The 21165-nt window shown below is 34.7% G+C and overlaps 1 protein-coding gene across 1 annotated transcript; it reads left to right on the plus strand.

The window, feature by feature from the left end:
• Positions 1-16127: 16127 nt before the first annotated feature.
• Positions 16128-19887, plus strand: LOC149547093 (alpha-galactosidase-like). The gene is made up of 15 exons (XM_089794695.1): positions 16128-16291; positions 16649-16710; positions 16991-17047; positions 17156-17190; positions 17430-17533; positions 17635-17710; positions 17887-17945; positions 18050-18115; positions 18220-18303; positions 18391-18458; positions 18559-18647; positions 18903-18993; positions 19098-19147; positions 19288-19428; positions 19630-19887. The coding sequence occupies exons 1-15, from the start codon at positions 16191-16193 to the stop codon at positions 19723-19725; spliced, it is 1179 nt and encodes a 392-aa protein (XP_089650821.1). The 5' UTR covers positions 16128-16190; the 3' UTR covers positions 19726-19887.
• Positions 19888-21165: the final 1278 nt, after the last annotated feature.

Consider the following 21165-nt stretch of genomic DNA (forward strand, 5'->3'; position numbering starts at 1 on the left):
TATAGAGACCATTAGAAGGCTTAACATCAGAGAGATGCAAAAGAGATATGTGTTGCCGAAGAAGAGTAGAAGAAGGCCCCAATCTAGCCAAACCACCATGCTTCTCCTCCAGACTTAAAACTGAATTGAAGTCCTCTGCTAACACCCAAGGATGATAAGGATGAAAATTTCTAACATATTGAATATGTTTCCAAAGTTCCTCCTTTCTGGCAAGATCAACAGGTGCATACACATTAGTAACCATGATCACCTCTCCTGAGTCTAGAGCAGAAGCAACCATAGAGAGAGCTGAGCGAGAAGACACCCAACCAAGGGGAGAAATTTTTTGAGGATCCCAAAATATAGCTAAACCACCAGCACTGCTTGTTGCCCCAACACACTGGCATTGGCCACGAGACCAAATACTAGAGGCATGTTGGACCATAGACTCCACAGAGAGCTTAGTCTCTTGGATACAAAAAACGTCAGGACTATAATCAACCACCAAGTTATGAATAGCCTTTTGTCTAGGGATGCTATTCAACCCCCTAACATTCCATGAGAGAATAATCATCATTGTGTAGAATTGGGAAATTGAGAATCCAAAGTTTTCACTGAACCAGACTCAATCAATATATCTCCTGTGAGTTTAATTTTCTCTTGGTCTGTTTTGCACCCACTCCTTAGAGGAGGAGTAAAAGAAACTCGCTTAAAGGGTCAAGGCATCAACCCCAAGGGGAGAGGAAATCCCTTGCCCTTACCTGATGGTAGCACATCCTTAACCAAGTCAGCCAAAATAATATCATTATCCTCCAACACCGCAGGAGTCACCAGAGCCTCTGTCACAGGAGCTATAGGGACCTCACAGTTCTGATATACTACAACTAGGGATGCCCCACAAGCCTCATTAGTAACAAATCCCTCATCTAGGAAAACTGGATCAGAAGAGATAGGAGGAGGAATACGCTCCTCTAGAACCATACTATCCAACACCTCAAAGCGATTAAAACCTAAATCAGATAATCTTTCTTTCAAAGGCCTCTTTTGACCACATCCCTTAGCTCAAGGGCGAACAGGGGTAAATCCATCCTTATCCTGCATTTGAGCCTTACCCTTACCTGTAGCATCTTGCAGATTCATCCCCTTGGTAGTATTAGCCATTTGAGATTGTCCTTTCCCTGTAGTATCTGCCAAACCACCAGCATTGCCAGCTGTAGAGCCATCCACTCCTTTGAAAGTCGAGATACGAGGACACTGACGCTGTAAATGACCATACTCATGACAAATCTGACAGCGGAAAGGGAGGGATTCATAATCTAACTACTACACCCAAGAAGAAGCCCCAAGACAAATTTCCAAAGAATCTGGTAATGGGTTATTCAAATTAATTTCAACACAAATTCTAGCATAAGAAATAACATTTTTATCGAGGGATTGATGTGCGATCGTAGCTGGCTTCCCCAAAAAAGTAACAATTTTTTGAAGGATGTCTTCATGCCAAAATTCCAAGGGAAGGTGAGGTAAGCGAACACAAACTGGCACTGTTGAAGGGAGATCCTCAGCAGAATTAAATCCTGAATGCCAGGGTTTGACAAATAACCTCACATGGTTGTAAAAATAAGGGCCTCCTTCAAAAACATGATCACGATCAAACATGCAAGAGAATACAAAAAAAAAAAAACTATTCCCTGCCAACATAATCTCCATATCGCCTTCCACCTACCATGAGCGGCGGATCCATGCCTCAAGAGCAGATAGGGAAATCTGGATTCCAAGAAATTTGCATATCAAAGCATGCTTAGTCCAATATTCAATGTCCTCCATTATAGTCGTTGGAGGAATAACCAGAACAGGGCAATCATGGCTATGTGGAAAACAACCATTAACTTTTTTCAACTTGGAGCTCTCCCCTGAATAAAATGATTCAGATTGCATTGCATGCATAGTTGGAGAAGAACCATCTGTTCTCACCAACGCAGAAGAAATCCCAGGCCCTGCCATGCAAACAATAAAAAACCCCAATCCAAAATTGAATGCAGAAGATTTCCAAAAACCCACACAAACTATGTCTAGTAGCTAGCAATCCAAACAAAACAAAAAAAATAGTAAAGATTAAACAACAAGAACAGGCTAGGGGAAGAACCCTAGCCCAGCCGGCAGCCAACGCTTCTCCACCATCCTTTTCTTTAAAATACGTCTTTACATAGTAATATAAGTGAAATAATTTATAAATCATAAGCTATAATGTTTAAACCCAATTTTTCCTCCAAAATGGGTTGGGATTTGAAATTTCCCAACCGCAGCATATTAGATATCTGATTAGGCTTGGTATTTACCAAGCCTACCCGGTCAACCCAAAAGACGTGTTTGAAGAGGGTTTTAGTGATACTCAGACTTTGGGTAGCCGTCTGACAATGTTATTTTGATCAAAAGTGAATAAAATCAAAAGGGTTTTTTAATATCGCTCTCTAGATTCCATCAATATAATTTTTGTCAAATTTTGAGTTCGATAAGAATTTATTATTTAATTATCCATGAAGATTATCGTAAAGTGTTGATTGACATACTGATTGAAAAATAGCTATAACTTTCAAATGGTATAACATTTTTTAAATCTAAAAGTTGCATCACATTCTATACTTCGCCTAGTATAAGAAAAAAAAATAAAAATTTAAATTTGGTAAAATTTTCTATTAGTTAGGGTGGTCAGACACGAGACTTTTTTTTTTTGAAAAAGTTTTGGTAGAAAATTCATATTTAATTATTTATTTGAAATAAAAATATCAAAAAATATGCATCACATCCGGGCATGAGTCTACTTTTTATATCTATAATTATATTACAAAAATATTATGATTTGATTTTGATTAAGGTGGTCAGACATACACCTAATTTTTATTTTTGCCCTAAAATTTTCTTATTACTGCATTAAAATTCAAACTTTTGACCAATTAATTAATTTTCTCTCCTGATAAGGCCTAGTAGTTTAGAAACTACATTCAATTTCTTATAGATTATTTTCTTACAACTTTTTGATATAAAATCCATAACCACTTCAAAATTATGTGTCAAGTTGACATAAACCTGATTTGCTGATTTTTCACTGCCACTTAAGGCCATAGTTTGGTACAACATGATCCTACACATACCCATAAAGGGCTAAGTGAAAATAAGAACAAAGGTGGAAAAATAGAAGTTGCCTTCTCCTTGGCAAGTTTTCAACCCTTTGAAGTGATTTTTCACATCCATTGAAAAATCACTTCTACAAGAATGTTAAGCTCATAGATCAATCATAGGATGCTTAAAAAGGATAATGGAAGCCAATTGATCACATTTGGGAAGGTATCTTGAGAAAAATCTGGCCGGGCAGATTTTTCCCCATGGAGTACTTTGTTCTTAATTCTTCGCAACTTGGTGAAAAATGGGAAAGTAAGTCTATAATAAAGGAAAGTAGTTGTTGGGCCAACTAGAACAATGAAATGACATGTAAAAATCCATTAGAAACCCTCACATTTACTAATCTAATAGATTTGTCCTTTAATTCACTCGTGTGGTAGGGATCTTGAAGATTAACGGGTGGATTGAGATTTCTATATAGAGATGAACATAATGAATTTTCAAACTACCACTTTCTTATTTGAACTTTTATGCTGTTGAATTAAATAGTGATTTCAGAATCGTTAGAGCTACAAAGCTCTACTCTCCGTACTATTTTCAATTTTAAGATTTATAGTTCATCTCTATCTCAGTTAAGATGGCAACAAGATTCGCTAGTTTCGATGGACTAAATGGGATTATGTTGAAATTGCAGAATGTTACAAATACTTCACTTCACTTCTTCGACATGCAAGATTTCCAAAGAAGGTTGAAGACAATGCCAATCCACCCAATAATAGAGAAACTCTAAGGAAGCGGGCTAATGGAAGCAATCGGGTTTCTAGTAGCAATTCAAGCCCCCAAGCTGATCATTGAATGCATTAACCATTACAATCCAGATACTAAACAAATTATGTTGCCAGGGCATACAGTTTTGATCTCAATTGATTGGCAAACTGTAGTCAATTACCTTTGGATTCCAGAGCAACACAAATTTTCTGAATTGACCATGGGAGGAACCATGTCCGAGTTCTCCTTGAAGAAGATGGTGTGGCAGAAGGAAATCATGAGGTCTTGCTTCCAAAAGTCATGAGGACCTAAGAGTAAGGTTCCTAAGACCCTTTTTGGCATTGATCTCAAGCCTAAAATTGTGGACATCCTAGTTCTTTTGCATCAGTTGAAAGGTGAGGTAGAAGCACTCAATTTCGTAGAATAATATTTCTTTTTAGTGCAAATCATCTATTCAGACACACATTATGTTGATTGGGCGTATGATGTGAATGAACATCTATCTAGAGCTCTCAGTGCTGCAAAGTTCTACAATACCTTCTACATGTCTTCTTTCTTGATTTATATGTTGGATTCTTTACAATTGTGGCTGGGCCTTCCTAGAATAGAGGATTTTCTTGATGATGTAAAAAGTTATGAATTTTATCCATGCTTACAGTTACATAATAGTTATGCAGAGTATGTCAAGGTTAATGACTCTTTTACAATGAGGATTTGCAAGGAGATACAAGGATGCCCAGAGAGGAGGTTTAGCCCAGAAGCGATGGTGGCCATCAGTCAGTTTGGTAGCTACTTCATTCAATTCTCATCCTTCTTATATTTGTATCTTGCAGCTTTCGACGGATTTCCTCTAAAGCTACCCATATACCCAAGCAACATGATCATGCTCGTAGAGATTGTAAGACAAGCTATCCAAGTGAATGTGCTGAGTGCTAGTCTAAGGAAGAAGGGATATGAGTTCCCCATGAAGGTTAGGGCTTATAGTTGTGATTCTCAGTTTGATGCTAAAACCATGCTCAAGGCATTCAAGAATAAGTACAAATTGGAGGAATATGAAGTTGTGAGGCCCATGTTCAACCCAAAAGGATATGCAAGGGAGGTGCTTCAAATTGGGAGTGTGATCAAACATGTCACCACTCTGGAGGATTATTGGGCAGATTGCAGAAATGAGTTGGAGAGTTGTGATCATGCATTTTTTAGACTCACGGCGGAACAAATAAAGACATATGACATTGATCTCAATGTAGAAGGATTAGAAGATGATGGTCAAAATATGTATAGCAATACATATCTGACTAAATTAAGGGGAATTCCTATCAATTCTGAGCCATATGTGGATGTGGAGGATAGTCTCAATATTATGATGGCAAGGATAAACAAGAGAACTAGAAAATGGGTCGAGTGGACAACTAGAAAGAGCCAGAGTAGGGGTGTAGCCACTTAAGCCTCTCCAGCAGTTGCAATGCCTACTTCATCTCAGAGTGCTACAGTGGGTGTGACCATAACTTCCACCCAAGAACCAACTCAACTTGCGGACGAAGGTGATCAACCCCCAGATAAGAATGTTCCTATAGCCTCAACATGTCATGATGGTTCCTTTCTAGTTATAGGGACGTAGACTGGCACTAAAGAGAAGAAAGCAAAAGAACCAAAGGACAGTGCTCCTACTCTAGTACCTTCCCCACATACTACTCTTGTTCCATCTCCTCACACTACCCCTATTCCTTCTCTGCATGCCACTCCAATCCCATCCCCTCATCATAGCCTCCTGCCATCAGCAAGTGCTTCACTTCTGAGACCAGGTGGCTCCCCCATACAGATAATAGACTTAGGGGATGGAAAAAGTAGCACCAATGAGTCAACTGAATTAGATGAAGAGACAAAGAAGAATTCAGAGATGGAGAAGGGCCAAGCTTCTTCTAGACTCATCTCAAAGGACTTAAATAATCCTCTCTCTTCAACTACTATAGCCATCACTCTAGTGAAGAAGAAGATGTTCAACATTGAATCACTCAAAACAACTTCCAAGGTGATAGGAACTAATTCTTGGCTAGAAGATACTTTGGAAAGGAAAAGAAAGAGAAAGGATGAGAGTGTTTTTGCAAAAGACATTGTATCCCTCGTGGTTCATTCTGAGACTACATTGGCAAAGGTCAAGAAGCAGAAGACTCTATCCATACTTGGGCAAGATCTAGAAATAGGGCACTTGACAATGGAGATAGCAAAGCTGAACAAAGGAGGGAGAATTGAGGATATAACTCCTGATGATTTTACTTTGCATTCAATTGACCTTGGGGAAGCTAGACATGATACAAAGGTTGGCTTGTGAAGATCAACTAATGAAGTGGTAGAAGGACAATTAGAGAGTCTCAAATTGTCAAAGATCAAGATGAAAGCATAAATAGAAGAATTGAATAAGTTTATTAGGTAGCTAGTCACTCCACTAGCAACTATTTCTGGTATGTTTGTGACTCAGACTCCTAGTGTAGTTGAAGTGCAAGCTCTCAAATCCTAGCTCCAAGAAGATAGGCACTATGGCCAGATCGGTAGAGAGTGGATTGAGAGACTCAAATCAGAAGGAGTTTCTCTCATAGATCAAATTGGAAATGTTATCCTCAGATTGGAAACAGAAAAGGATAAAATATTATCTAATAGTAATACTCTAGCTAGAGAAAGAGTTAGGTGTGATGAATGCATCTCCCTTTTGAAGATGATCTTCCAGATGAAAGAAAAAGAAGCTGTCAAAGCCAAGATTCTAGAGAAAGGGAATGAATCTTTGTTTGAATGGTTCCAAAGTATGCAGTTCAAGCTAGAAATGATCCAAGAAGTTGAGAACGGGCTCAAGGAGACAGAGGGTAAAATAAAGAAGACTCAAGATAGAGGATTTGAGCTGAGGAGAGGGCTACACAATGACTCTCAAACTAGTGGTCAAGGAAAGGACCTCATTAGAGTGGAAGTGATGAAAAGTAACTTCTCTACTTTTTTGGATAATTTGTTCGCAATGGCTTCCAGTAGCTAGAATAGAATTGTAGAACTCTAGGCACTCAGTGGATGGATACATGTGGCCATGGAGGAGTTGTTGGATCAGTTGAATGCCATAAAAGAGTTGGCAAGGGAACATGCAAAATGGCTTTTGAGATTCACAAATATACACATGCCCAATCATGAGGATTTGATCCCAATAGTGGTTGCTGGAAAACCACATAGAGCAAAAACAGAAAAGGGGAAGAAGTCTAAATGATTCATGTTATGCCCTCTTTTTGTTTTCTTTTGTAATTTTGTAATATGACAAACTCGCACCTTGCGATTTGCCACCCTTAGAAGATGAACCGATTAAACTTCCATTGTAACAATCATCTCAAAATCTCTATATGTATGAATTGAAAAGATTAATGAAAGGTCAACAAATTTTTGGTGTGAAGTACTTTTTGTTGTAGAGACAATTGAATGGTATTTTATGTCAATCATTTTCTGTTCTAGTTAGTATTATATTTAGTTCATGTTTTCTCTTTCGTTTGAATTGGAACAAGGGAAGAACAGAGTTTTACCTCCCCTGTTTTGAGGCAATAGATGAATGTGATAAGTATTTTTATAGTTAATTTGATGAAGAGATTCTGCTAGTATTTCCAATTTATTAGTCATAGTTTAGATTTCAATTAGCTTAGTTCAACGGTAGTTAATTGTGTGGATGTAATTTATGGATTCATAAGATGTATGGATGCATAAATCTGTTTCAGTATTGAGAAGTTTTTATTTGCCTGAGTTGGATTTTATTTAGGTCTAGCTCGGTTATCCCTCTACTATTCTTAGGTTAAGAACATACTCCAAAAATAGTTTAGGGAGAAAACAAAATTCATTGCAAATCTATTTCAGGGAGTTGTACCTACCAATTCAGAGGAAAGCTAAAATATCCATAAGAGCTTTCCAACTGTTTGTGATTAGATATTGTTTCGAATTGGGCATTAGAGAGTAATAATATGAAAGAACAAATCTGGTTACCAACAGGGGGTAGTGTCCCTAAGATGGGGTCAAGGGGGAGCGCCCTTGTAGGGTCATATGGCAGTGCCCTAGGTGTGCTCCCTATTATAGTATAGGGTTGGGTTGAGGGGTAAAGCCCCCATAGGGGTTTTCAGGGGTAGTGCCCTTGAAACCAAAAGTGACCTTATATTGTAAAAGGTGTCGACTATTATTTTTCTTTTGGATGACTTATTCTAGCCCTAATTTTGTAAGTGACAAAAGCTTGTATAAAATGGCGTAGGGTTAGGGATTTCATAATGTATCATGATATTGTAGCTTCTTGTGGCAGTATTGAGTTGTAAGGGATTATGAATTGTAATCATTGGATAATAATAATATTGGACTTATTGTTGGTGGATGTAGCCCACTAATTGGGTAAATGCCATGAGCTCAAATTGAAATGATATATGGATATTCAAATAACATATTATATAATGATAATAATTAAGAATAATAATATATATTATAATTTATTATATAATAGTGATATATTTGACAATATAAAACTAAAACTATATATAAGATTATAGCATAATTGTAATGTAAAAATATTATATTGTAATAATAATAATAATGAGTTAAATAAATTAAATAAAAAATAAATATTTTTGATTATAAATGATATCAAATACCAATAATAATTTTATAACGTACCTACATGGGGTATATTATGAGAATGACATATTCAAGAATAATATTAAAATATAATTGAAAATTAAATATTATTATAAATAATATATAAAGAAAATATACTACGTAATATTATTATTAATATAATATATGATATGTTATAATGTTGTTATTAATATAATTACATAAATCAATAAATATAATTTATAATTATGATTGCATTTGATAAAGTAAAATAAACACATATTAAATATATATCATTTATTGTTATCTTATATCAAATAGATATAATATTATATCAATTGATAAAAACATTAAATAAATAAAGAAAGAAATAATAACAATAATAAATTATAAAATAATTATTATATAGATATAAAAATGTATAATACAAATTATTGATAATTATATGTTTTGTATAAACAATATCAAAATGTATGATGATTGATATAAAAATCATAATATAATTTAATATCAAATAAATTGTTATTATTAATGACACTAACAATGTAATATTTGATAAATAATAAGATAACATTAAAATATTTTAAAATAAACAAATAACTACGAAAAGGTGTTATTAAGGATGTGTCTGTTACAACCCATCCATCCCATAATGTATTTAATGAGGTTCATATGCTTTGTCCAAGAATCATGAAGATTTAATAATCGATCTAAAATTAAAAGAAGACTTTAATAACACTTAGTGGTGAAAGCAATAAACTATCTACCAGAAATAAATGATTGGAGAAAACATTACAATAAGCATGGACTGGATGCAAAAGACTGGAGAACCATTTTTATAATGCTATGGCTCTGGATATCAAGCATACAAAGTATTTACGAAAATAGATGGGGCAAAAACATAATGATAGCATAAACTATCAATATAAGTGATAAGGATAAAAGGGAGAGCTCATTACAAATGGTAGAAGCAATAGACACAACACAATAAAAATCAAGGAATCCTAAAGAATCATATAGGGAAGGAGATAGATTAGAAATCAAGATGCCATCGAAGGCTAGAGTACTCCAATGAGAAAACACTAATGACACCTTAGGATTATTATCCTAGGGCCCATGCAATATAAAATAGAAGGAAAAATCACAATGATAGTAAATTGTACACTATAACTGTGATAGAATGTATACAATAGGAACAAGTCTATAATATCTTTAAATACATTAATAACAACACGAGTTTATCTATCAACAATAATGGATAAGATGGAAGGGAAAAAATAATGTAAAGAAGCCGTACTACAAGTTTTTCTTACCTAGAAAAAAGAGAGAACATCAGAGAAAATATGGCAAAAGGGATACAAATTAAAGAAAAAGTCGCACATAAACAATGACTCCCAAAAAGGGTTCATTACAGTGAACCACTTTAAATCTTGATGTCTTGTGTTCTCTTCTATTTGATCTATTATTTTCTGATATTGGCTATTTTTGCATGTAATTGTTATTTCTGTCCATGGATATTGCTAACAAGGAAGATTCCTAATCGGAAACTAGCCACTCTTGGAAAAACCTCTACAATTGATGGGAAAATAAAAATATAACAATGTTTCACATTTTTAGAGTAGGTAATACACTGATAGATGAACTAGAAAACTTTGGAGTCAATGGGGTTAATGCTAGACATGTTTTCATTGTTTGAAACCTTTTGCAATAGTTATATTTCAAACCAAACAAGAGTTGTTTACCTTTCTCTAGGTTATTGTAATTGTTGAAATAAGAGATGAAATTTTGGTCTAAAAAAATTATTATTTTTATCCAATTTGAGATTTGGAAAGATGCTTGACTTGGTGACAATATACAAGGTCAGGCAACCAACAAGAAATGTAATCCTATTAACCACTTTTATTTTGTTTGAAAGTTGGGAAGAGATCCCAACTTTCCAACAACGTATGATGTTAGGTATTCAAGTAGTAGAGGATGGTTTAGGAGTTAGGGAGAGAGCTCTACTTGACAATAATGTATGATGCTGGTAGTTGGGTGTAATGCCCAAAATTCCAAAGTGATTTTGTGTGCTGAACTAAACATCTTTATTTGCACCTAAAATGCACTACACACACATGTGCGCGCACGCGCGCGCGTACACACACACACACACACACACACTCATGAATAAATTATTTTCAATACATTAATTAATTGATTTTCATAGATAGATGCAAATCATTCACTACATTACATTTAAGAGTTCAAAAGGCACAACATAACCACTTATTTTAGATGCATCATATAAACTTGGGAGTGAATATCTTCTATATGTACTATTTCTAGCTTAAATTTATTAAAATAAATTGCATTGAATATTCACTAGAAATGATTTATTGTTGTAAGATGTTCACATGGTAATAGAATTAACTTATGCACTGAGAAAAAAAAAGCTGATCAGTACCTTGCTTGGACAAGTTGAAAATAGAATCATGAGGGTAATATACTATAGACTAATCCAACCCCTTGTATCTCTACTTGTCAATAGAGAGGGCATAGTAAGATCTTATTACTCTTAAAATTCTAATCCCCTCATTCTTAAATTGGGTTGTTAAAGTAACTAATAGTATCCTCAAGATTTCTTAATGATGTATGATGTTAGGTAGTTGGGTGTAATGACCAAAATTCCAAAGTGATTTTGTGTGCAAAATAAACATCTTCCTTTCCATACAAAATGCACAAAAATAAAAGACACGAACAAATCATTTTCAATATATTCATTAAATTAGTTTTCCTAGATAGATGTAAACCATTCACTAGGTTACATTTAAGAGTAAACAAGGCACAACATAACAATTTATTTTAGGTGTGACATATAAACTTGGAAGTCAATATCTTCTATATGTATTATTTGTAGCTTAAATTTCTTAAAATAAATTGTCTTGAATATTTACTACAAATGAATTATTGTTGTACTTCATGTTCACTTGGAACTAAAATTAACTTATTCACTAAGCAAAAAAATAATATAGCTAGATCATTACCTTGCTTGCACATGTTGAAAATAAAATGATGAGGATAATATACTAGTAGACTGGTCTACCCCCTTGTATCTCAACTTGTCAAAAGAGAGGGAATAGTAAGATCTTACTACTCTTAAAATTTTAATCCCACAATTCTTAAATTGTGTTGTTAAAGGAATTAATAAAATACTATAGCTTTCTTAATGATGTGTTAGTTGGTGTTTTGAACCCCAATTTTTAGACTTGGAAACTTCTTCCCCTGGACAACCTTTTCATGTTTTTCTCTTTAATCTCCCCTAATTCATATTGAACAATGCTTTGTGGAGTTTTGTTTTATGAAGGAAATGTTTAATTAATTGTCATAACAATGAACCAAAGGACACGTGTGTCAAGTTTGAGATCGAGAAAATGATTTCAGATGGTATGAAGTGGTTCTGAACCACTTTGTATTCAAGGGTTCAATGATTCATGAGAAGTTCAAATGGTTCAACCAGTTCGAAAATTCAATCTCCATTTCAAACAGGTTAATTGGTTCGATGTGGCACAATAGGTGTGTTCAGATGATTATTTTCGGAATGATTTAGAAGTTCATGAGTGTAGAAGTGTAGTTCAAATTTAAGGATTGGAATTCAAAAGTGTAGTTCATGATGTATGGTTTATTTTTTAAATCATTTTCAAATATCAAATTTTCTAGTTTGGGTCTTAGATTTGCATATTTGAAGATTCAAAGAGTTAGCTTTTAGATTCAAGATTTGAACACACAAAGTTTAGAGTTCTAAGTTTGAAGCTTTGAATTGAGTTCAAATTATTAGAATGCATATTCAAAGATATTCTAGTTCAAGTGAAGATAATGATTTCATTAAGATGCGGACTTGACATAGGTGAAGGTGTATATCAATATCCTCCAGGACAATTGACAGTTAAAGCCTTGATATTAGTTATGTCAAAAATACTTCTTCATTATATCAAAATCCTCCACTTTAATCATGGTTTCTTGTAAGGAGATCACATCCAACACCACTTGATCAAGTGAATCTTGTCAAGGGAATTACAACCCCTAGCATTCCACCATGTAGGGGATTCATCTCCTCTAGTAAAAGGCATTCTCTCTTCTTGATATCAATTTCCTTTTCCCTCCAACACTCCCTACAATCTAGATCAAAACTTTTAAAGTCCTTCTCCCTCTTTTTTGCAATTCCCCCTCTTTTATCTTTTGGTTTTTTACCTTTTGTTTGAGATAGTGTTCTTCTCTCACTAAGCACTATGTTATCTATGAGACCTAAGAAGTTATCCCTTAGATCCTCCAATTCTTCCTCCTTAGAGCCACTTTCCTCATAATCATCACTAGAAACTTCTTCCAAGTTAAAGGATCCTTTCGAAATTTAGATTAGTGATATTTCATTATCTTTCACACTAGCATCCTCTATCCCTTTGTGCTTAATCCCAAGCATCATATTATGTACCACAAATTCTTTTGAACAACACCAAGAGTCTTTTTCTGGCTTCTAGAATTTCTCTGAGAGCTTGACACCTTTATTTTACACATTTCCAAAATCCTAGACCCCCCAAGGGGTCCCTAAATCCAACCCCACATTACTATCCTTTTGACAGATTTAACTATCCATTTTACTTGCTTTAATCAATAATCTTTCCCTCAAGGTGCATGTAGTCTATGCTCAAGAGAGCTCCACACAACTAAACTCATTTCATTCTACTCTAAGTTTGATCTCGCTGTAAATTCCCACACCCTCTCTAAACCCTTACCTATCTGCTCTCCACTCCTGCCATCCCTTAATAGGTTATCCGAGTTTTTGAAAACACTTTCACATTCCCAAATTGCGACCCTTGCTAAATTATCCTTACAAACAACATCCTTCCAAAGAGACGAGGCCTTAGAAATCACCATTGCTCGGTTAAGGAGTTTATCCGCTTCCCACTCCTTCAACTTTCCCCCCATATCACAACCCCTACGAATCATGATCCTCACTTAAGCAATCCACACACACTTGGAGATCCTCTTCAATAGATAGAGCATGTCTCCATATGCCTTCAGATGAGTGCAACTCCATCATTTTTGGTAGAGGGCGACATGCATTCCATATTATACATAAGAAAGGAAACATATGTAAGTCACCTTATCTACCATCTCAATGGCGTTAACAAATGATCCTAACTTATTCCATATAAACTGATAACATTCTTATTCCAATATTCTCGAGGGAGGTTTCTCAAACCTATCCAAACTGGAAAGATTGGATATCTTCTTTTGTAGCATTGAGGTTAGGCTCCCAAGGTCTCATATAAAAGCCTATTAAGAAGTAGGGGCCCCCATTTAGTATACGTTCTCTGTCATGAGCATTATCCACCACCATGATTATGTAAAAACCATTTTCTTGGGCTTTGGAATCTTTAATTTGACCCCATTGCCTATCACACCATTATTTTAGTTTTTAGATAGCTGCCCATTCCCCCTCCCCTATTTAAGAAAAAGAGCATTACTCTTGAGAAAACTTACCCAGTCTTGCCAAGACTAAAGCTTAACTTTCATAATATCAATAGTGCATCTTCCATAGTCTCTATTTGTTGTTTCTCCACCACCTTTGGTCTCCAAAAAATTTCAGCTATAGTGTTGAGATTCACTTTGCCCCCTAGGTTTGATGAAGTAAATCTTTGCATTGAGTTGGAGCGTTGAACCTGATTTTTTACCCTCCCATCCCCATTTTGTTCTTCATCCTTGCTCATAGGTTGGACAACCTCCCTACTTTGTCTGCCTCCATGCCGTTGATAAAAATATTATCTATTTTTGCCTAAAAAAGGCCAATGGTTTCTCCATTGAGATGTATAGGAGAAACCCTAATTTTTACAAAAAAGGTCCAGCCTTCTCCTGCAGAGAAATCCTCCCGAAAACCTCCTATGCATGTCTTCCATTTCGTTGTCTAAACCCTAAACCCTTGTGCTTCACCCTCCCCCTTTTATATCCACATATCTTCTTTATAAGTAGTAAAATCAAACATATTTCTAGATTTTACAAACTTTTTGAAAGTGAATTCAATTAAGATTAGTAAAATAAAAGATCTTTCCAAAGTTTTCAAACTTTGTGAAAATGAATTTGGTCGATTTTTAACTTTATTTTAAAAAGTAGAATGCATAACAGTTTTTAAAAAAGTATTGCTTATAGTGAAGTACATGAAGTTAAAAAAAATACTATTGATTATTGTAGAATGCATAAAGTTCAAATTTAAATTGAACATTATGAGACTACTAATTTTCAAAATTTAGTTTACATTAATCATCATTAAGAACATTTTAATTTCACTCATAGATCAAGAGCCCATTGACCTTATACAACTAATTAAAATTCTATGCTATCATAATAACAAAATAGACCTTTGGAGGAACTTTCCTGCACTATAGACTAGCTTTTTATTATTAAATTATTAAAAAATCAATATTTATTAAAATTAGAGAGATTCAAAAAGTTGCTGAAGAATAAACTCTAATGATCGATCAATTAAATGGCCTGCAACTGAGAAAAAAAAATGTATAGGGGAAACCAAAAAAGTTGGGATTAACAAAGTGAGCTTCTGGTTTTGTGTGAAGGATTCAATGGAGTTAAATGCACAGAGCTTACGGGTACCTGGTGGATCAATTCCTCAGAGAATCCATCTACTATCACTTCGACGACGGTCCAATTCACAACAGATGCAGATTTCTTTTATTCATCATAGCTGTTATTGCTCAGATCCCCTATCTGTTATCCTATACATAATCTAAACGCTTAATAACCTCCTTGCTCCAGGCCTGTGATATTTGCAACTCATGTGCCGACATTTTAAAGCAGGTGGAGTTGTGGAAAAAGAGGACGCGTGATGCACTTCGCTTGCGGAAAGGGTAAATTCAATTTTGATACTCAGTGGCGTAATGCATTTTGCTTGCGGCGAGAGCAAATTCAATTTTAATAATCACTGGCGTAATGCATAAATAGTGGCATGGGAGAGAAAAGGGGATAGCTGGATGCATTGGGAAGCAGGGGCAAACTGCCCTAGTAAACATGTTTTGGAAATGTGTGAAGCGGAGGTAACCCCCGTGAATTGTTTGACCGAATGTCACTTCACTGTATGCACCAGGTATCTCCATGAAACCAATAGTTTATTTAAATCAAAGGTACACTATCAAGAAAATTCGATTTTGAATTCTTGAATCCCTGTGGAAACCACTAGTATATTTCAATGCTGACTTGCACACTATCAAACCGCAGCTTGTGGGAAAAGATTGACTTTATTGAGCTCATCCTTGTAGACTTGGGTCAAAATCATGATGCTCTGGATAAGATCCACAAGATGCTCTGCTGTATCTCACCAGAACGTTTGATGAAATGGAGTTTTGTCAGCGCTGTACATTTTTGACTCGTATGTACAATGAAATTCAAAATGTCACGTTCTTTACTGTAATATAAAGTAGTCAACACCATTTAGTGCATCTCTGGCACAAATATAATAAAATAATAAGAGATGAACCCAAATCCAGTGGTTGTGGTGTCAAAGGCTTAAACATCACACACTAAGGTTTGATTCCTAGTGCAAAAGTGTTAAATAGTCAAAATCTTCCTTAGTAGGAGTTTGAAGCCTATATATAGAATAACAAATTAATCTTGTAAAGACTAAATGCCTTCTTTCCTATGTTTTTAATATCTGCTTTTGGAGATTGGCAAACATGAAAATGGTCTCAGTTTTGTTCGTAACACTAGTGGGTGTTTGTTTGTGCTTTCAAGCTAATGCAACCTACAATGGACTCGGCCGGAAGCCTCCAATGGGGTATATTTCTCTACTGTCTATTATTGGGAAAAGGAAACACGTGGATACAGAAACTTTTGTTTTCTTAATTTAATAGCTAGGCAAATTTAACATAAGGTATTATACTACCGACCTGAAGATTTCTGTCTCTTTAAATGGTGGAAAACCCTTGGAATTCCAATCCAGCCCGCATATCTCTATTAAGTGGATGTAATGTACTGCATCTCTGTCAGCAGGCGATGAGCAGGAGTTCGGAGAATGGTGGTGTTTCTGCACATAGATGAAAAGTTTATACCTCTTAGGAAAAATGGAAAAAATAAAAGAATATGCCCTTAAACATATATTAATGCAATTGTTGTGATGTTTTTTTGTATTCAGATGGAATGGTCGTGGATATTACTACTGCAGTGGCATTAATGAAAACGCTATTCGCGGAGCAGGTGACTTCAATTTTTTTGATTGTCCTGACCTCATTTTTGCATGGTTTTAGACTCCATCGATTGTCAGTGACAGATTAATGTAGCCCTTTGTTGATAGAACAATTCTAAATTGATCATATTTTCCTTTCTTTTGTTCTAAAATTTAAGGTTACTAGAAAATAGCAGGCTTTTTGGTGGAAAGCCTGGTTTTGTAGATTGGCTGAAGTTACAACAATTTGATGTAGCAAAAACGTTTATCTATATCTTTAACATTGGCCCACTGTAAATGTGCATAATACAGCGGATGCACTGATTTCCACTGGATTGTCCAAGTTAGGATATGAATATGTTAACATAGGTAAGCTAGATAACCCTTTTTCTCTTGGTAGAATGGAAACCATTAATTGTAAATAGTCCTTAATTAATGGTTTTTATAATGTTAAATTGGTTTCTCAAAAACTACCAGATGACTGCTGGGGTGAAAAACATCGAGATGCTCAGGTATTGCTAAAAACAAATCAATAAATAAGCTCTGCATCAAGTCATTCTTTTTTGCTTTAGATTATAACTATCTTGAGATAAATCCTTTCTTCTTTCCGTTTGAACTGGAGCTATCAACCTATTTTTCTTGTTTGTGTTTCCTCTTGTAGCTTGTGTAAATTTTCTGAACATTAGACTTTATAATTACCTATTGAAAGATATATTTAAGAGCATCTCATAACCTTCTTATTTATTGGCAGGGTAATCTTATTGCTAAAGTAAAAACATTTCCTTCTGGCATTAAAGTTTTGGCAGACTATGTTCATTCTAAGGGACTCAAACTCGGTATATATGCCGATGCAGGGTGAGCATACTATGCAAGAATCAATTAAAACACTTTTATTTGTAAACATACCGAATTCCTGATAATTAGTACTGATTTCCATGTTTGGTTTCTTTTTCCAGATCACAAACATGTTCCACGAGAATGGCAGGTTCCATTAAACACGAGGAAAAGGATGCTAACACATTTGCTTTATGGGTAACTTGCTCTCAATAAAATCTACTTACCCAATTGAGCTCCATTTCAGATTTGTTTATCAAACTTTGTCTCGGATGCATAGATCTTAGCCCTTAAACAAAGATTGAATGCAATGATGTGGGAATCTAATTATTGTTGGAATATTGAAGAATGACTGATATTTGATAAATGGGCAGGGAGTAGACTACTTGACATATATGAACTGTTACATTCCCGAGTCCAGTCCTCTTGCGAGGTACATAACATTCATACCATATTCTATTTTATCATCGTGCTTTTGAAATGTACATTTACTGTTTGATTTAATAAAAACTATTGAATTTTTATTGAAATAATTAGGTATAAAAAAATGAGTGAAGCTCTCCTAAAGACGGGGCGTCCTATATTCTTTGCCACCGATAGTTGGTAAGAGATTTCAATCAACAATCTCTGTATTAAACCAAAAATCAAAGAAATTCAGTAGTTTATTAACTGAAAATGCTGCTAACTCTTTCTATGCCTATGTACAGGTACAACTTAACAGAGTATATTAATGAAGGACCTAAGATTGCCAACAGCTGGTTGAGTGGTGAAATTGGAGTTCGATATGTAGAGTAATAGACTTATCCATACACAGCAAATTAATTATAGAAGTATGCAATACAGAAAAAAATATTGATTTTTTTTTTCATTTCTTGCAGCGTGTTAGATATCGCTGACCAGAACAATAAGCTTGCCGCTTATGCAGGTCCTAACCGTGGATGGAATGGTACGTTAACTGCTCCATAAGTCGACTGACTTGATATTACTGTTTATTTCAATTTGCGTTGTTGTATCCACACTAATATCTGCTTTTATTATCAAACCAGATGCTGATGTATTGCAGATTGGAAAGATGGGCCCTAGTTGGACAACTGATGAGTACAAATCACAATTCAGCATATGGGCCTTGATGAAGGTAATTAATATAGGCCTATGCTTAATGTATAAATAGCTGAAGTAGCTTTCTTAGCAAATACAAAAAATTGTTTGATCAAGGAGGGGTACCCAAAACCCACATGCAATGCTGCAAATCTTGGTGTCTCTGGGACATACAAACATATTCAAATTTCACATCCGTACAAGAATTAAAACTAGTGAAAGGATACACACTGAAAAAGACGTGTATATAATATATCTTGTGGTTAAGGGTTCATAACCATATCTGTTGCAGGCACCTTTGATAATTACCACTGACTTAAGGAATACGAGTCAGGAAACACTACAGATCCTGGGAAACAAAGAGGTTATTGATGTCAATCAAGGTGAGTTGCACATAGCAATTCAGTTTTAATATTTTGGTATACAAGTTTGAGAATGGTTTTCAATCTTAACCCCCAACTCCGATCCTTTTTCTATATGGAACCAGATTCACTGGGAGTGCAGGGGAAGAAAGTGAGCAAGCAAGGAGACCTTGAGGTATGCGGATATTTTTTGTGGGTTAATGGATTAACATAGAGAAGTCTTTTATTCAGCCTTTGAAGTTAAATAGCATATTTTTCCCTTGGATTCAACTCAGATTTTGTATGTCTAATCTGTGTCAATTTGATCTTCCACAGGTATGGGCAGGGCCTTTGTCCAACAAAAGAGTAGCTGTAGCGTTGTGGAACAGGAGCAACTCTACAGCCTCAATCACTGCCAAATGGAAAGACATTGGCCTTTCGTCGAAAACTGCTGTTAAAGCTAGAGACTTGTGGACTGTAAGACTATTAGCAATTCTCATTTGTTATGTTTTTTTTATCTGAATAAATATTATCTACTTGATCTAGATGGGAGAATCCTTTAAACATTCTTTAACTATTTATAATTGGTTTGTTAATCTAAATGCAATTCTTTGTCTATATTAGTATTGAGCTTTAAGAGTTTGACCACAACTATTTTTGTTTATTTTGATATTACAGCATTCATACCTTCCAACAAATTTGAAAGGAAGTCTCACCTCATGCGTTGATTCACACGTTGTCAAGATGTATATTTTGACACCAATCTATGCTTGAACTTGGGACACGAGTTTGAAGTTGAATAAATGCTGTTTTTGCTTTGGTCTTTCATGTGTCTTTCATGTTAAATACTGTTACTTCTAGACATAGAAGAATAAAACATGCAGTTAATTTCATTACCGTTATTCACAATCAATCAGAAGCAAGTGGATTTTTATATCTGACCTTTCATTTTACTGAGTTAATTGCAATTTTAGATTCAGTATGTTTTCAAATTTTAATTAATTAAAATTTAGAGCTTTAAGTTTTCAATTTTTAAATTATTAAAATTTAGAGTTTTAAGTTGACATGATTATATTTGATGGATAATATAGTAAATTATATGTGTTTTGTATATTTCGAAACAAAAGATGTTAAATGAATGAATAATTTGATTAAGTATATTAAATATATTAGATATAAGAGTTTCGTAAGAAAATAATATTAGGCAAGTGATTTGTGAGAAGCCGTTTATGTTGAAGAAAACATCTTATTCATGAGATTCTAGGGTGAGTTTAATTATTGTTATCTTAATAGTGTACAACATGATTGGGAATGTGCTACTATGAAACACCTAAACTTAGGGGAGATGACCTAGTAGTTGAGCACCGTAACTTTGGGATTCTCAAAATCTTGTCTAGGAATTTTAAATCACTCATGGCATTTTACAACATCTTATTGGGCAAGTCCCTTGTTGATATGAAGGTTTTAGGACCACACTATCATATATGATGTCACATCAACACATTTTTTCCAAAGATATTAGAAAAACCACTTTAAAAAGTGAGAACAATGTTCATACACATGGAAGACCCAAGCTTGTGTAGCTGATGTGGCATCACATGATTGATTTTTTTTACAATTAAGGGATACATTTAGTTCAATTCTAGGTAACCATCATCAACAATAACAACTTTAAATTAGAACAATTGGTTCAATATTGTCAAAAGTTTTGGATATGAAATCAATAAATGTGAGTATTAAATCAAGAACAACTATCAAAATTATTAGAATATGCTTAGATATTGAATTTTCCCTATAATTGTAGTGCCTGCCCCTAGGTTGCATTTTTGTTATCATGGCTGAACTATGTTAGAATAGTTTTATGTTGAAGGTTAGTAGCATTGTTTTGAGACTATCAGATATTGTGTTATGGATTCAGTTTATATGTGATGAGATTACTTAGACTTTACATTTCATGGATGCATGATGATTATTACATTACTTTTAGTTATTGATGATGATTAGTTAGATGGTTATTTTCATATGTGTTTTCTTATAGATACTTACCCCATACTTGCATGTGTATGGTGTGCATGTTTGTTCTTATCTATGGCATTTCTGATGTGGTTAAGGAAGGGAGTTGTAGTCACCTGCTAGTCGGGACCTACACGATGCACCACTTCCTGCCATTACCTGTTTAGCTTAGCATATATATATACATGCATGGTTTTTATG

The sequence above is a fragment of the Cupressus sempervirens genome, chromosome 7 (genome assembly GCF_028749045.1).
Source record: "Cupressus sempervirens isolate cs-2001-9-10 chromosome 7, ASM2874904v1, whole genome shotgun sequence".
NCBI lineage: Eukaryota > Viridiplantae > Streptophyta > Pinopsida > Cupressales > Cupressaceae > Cupressus > Cupressus sempervirens.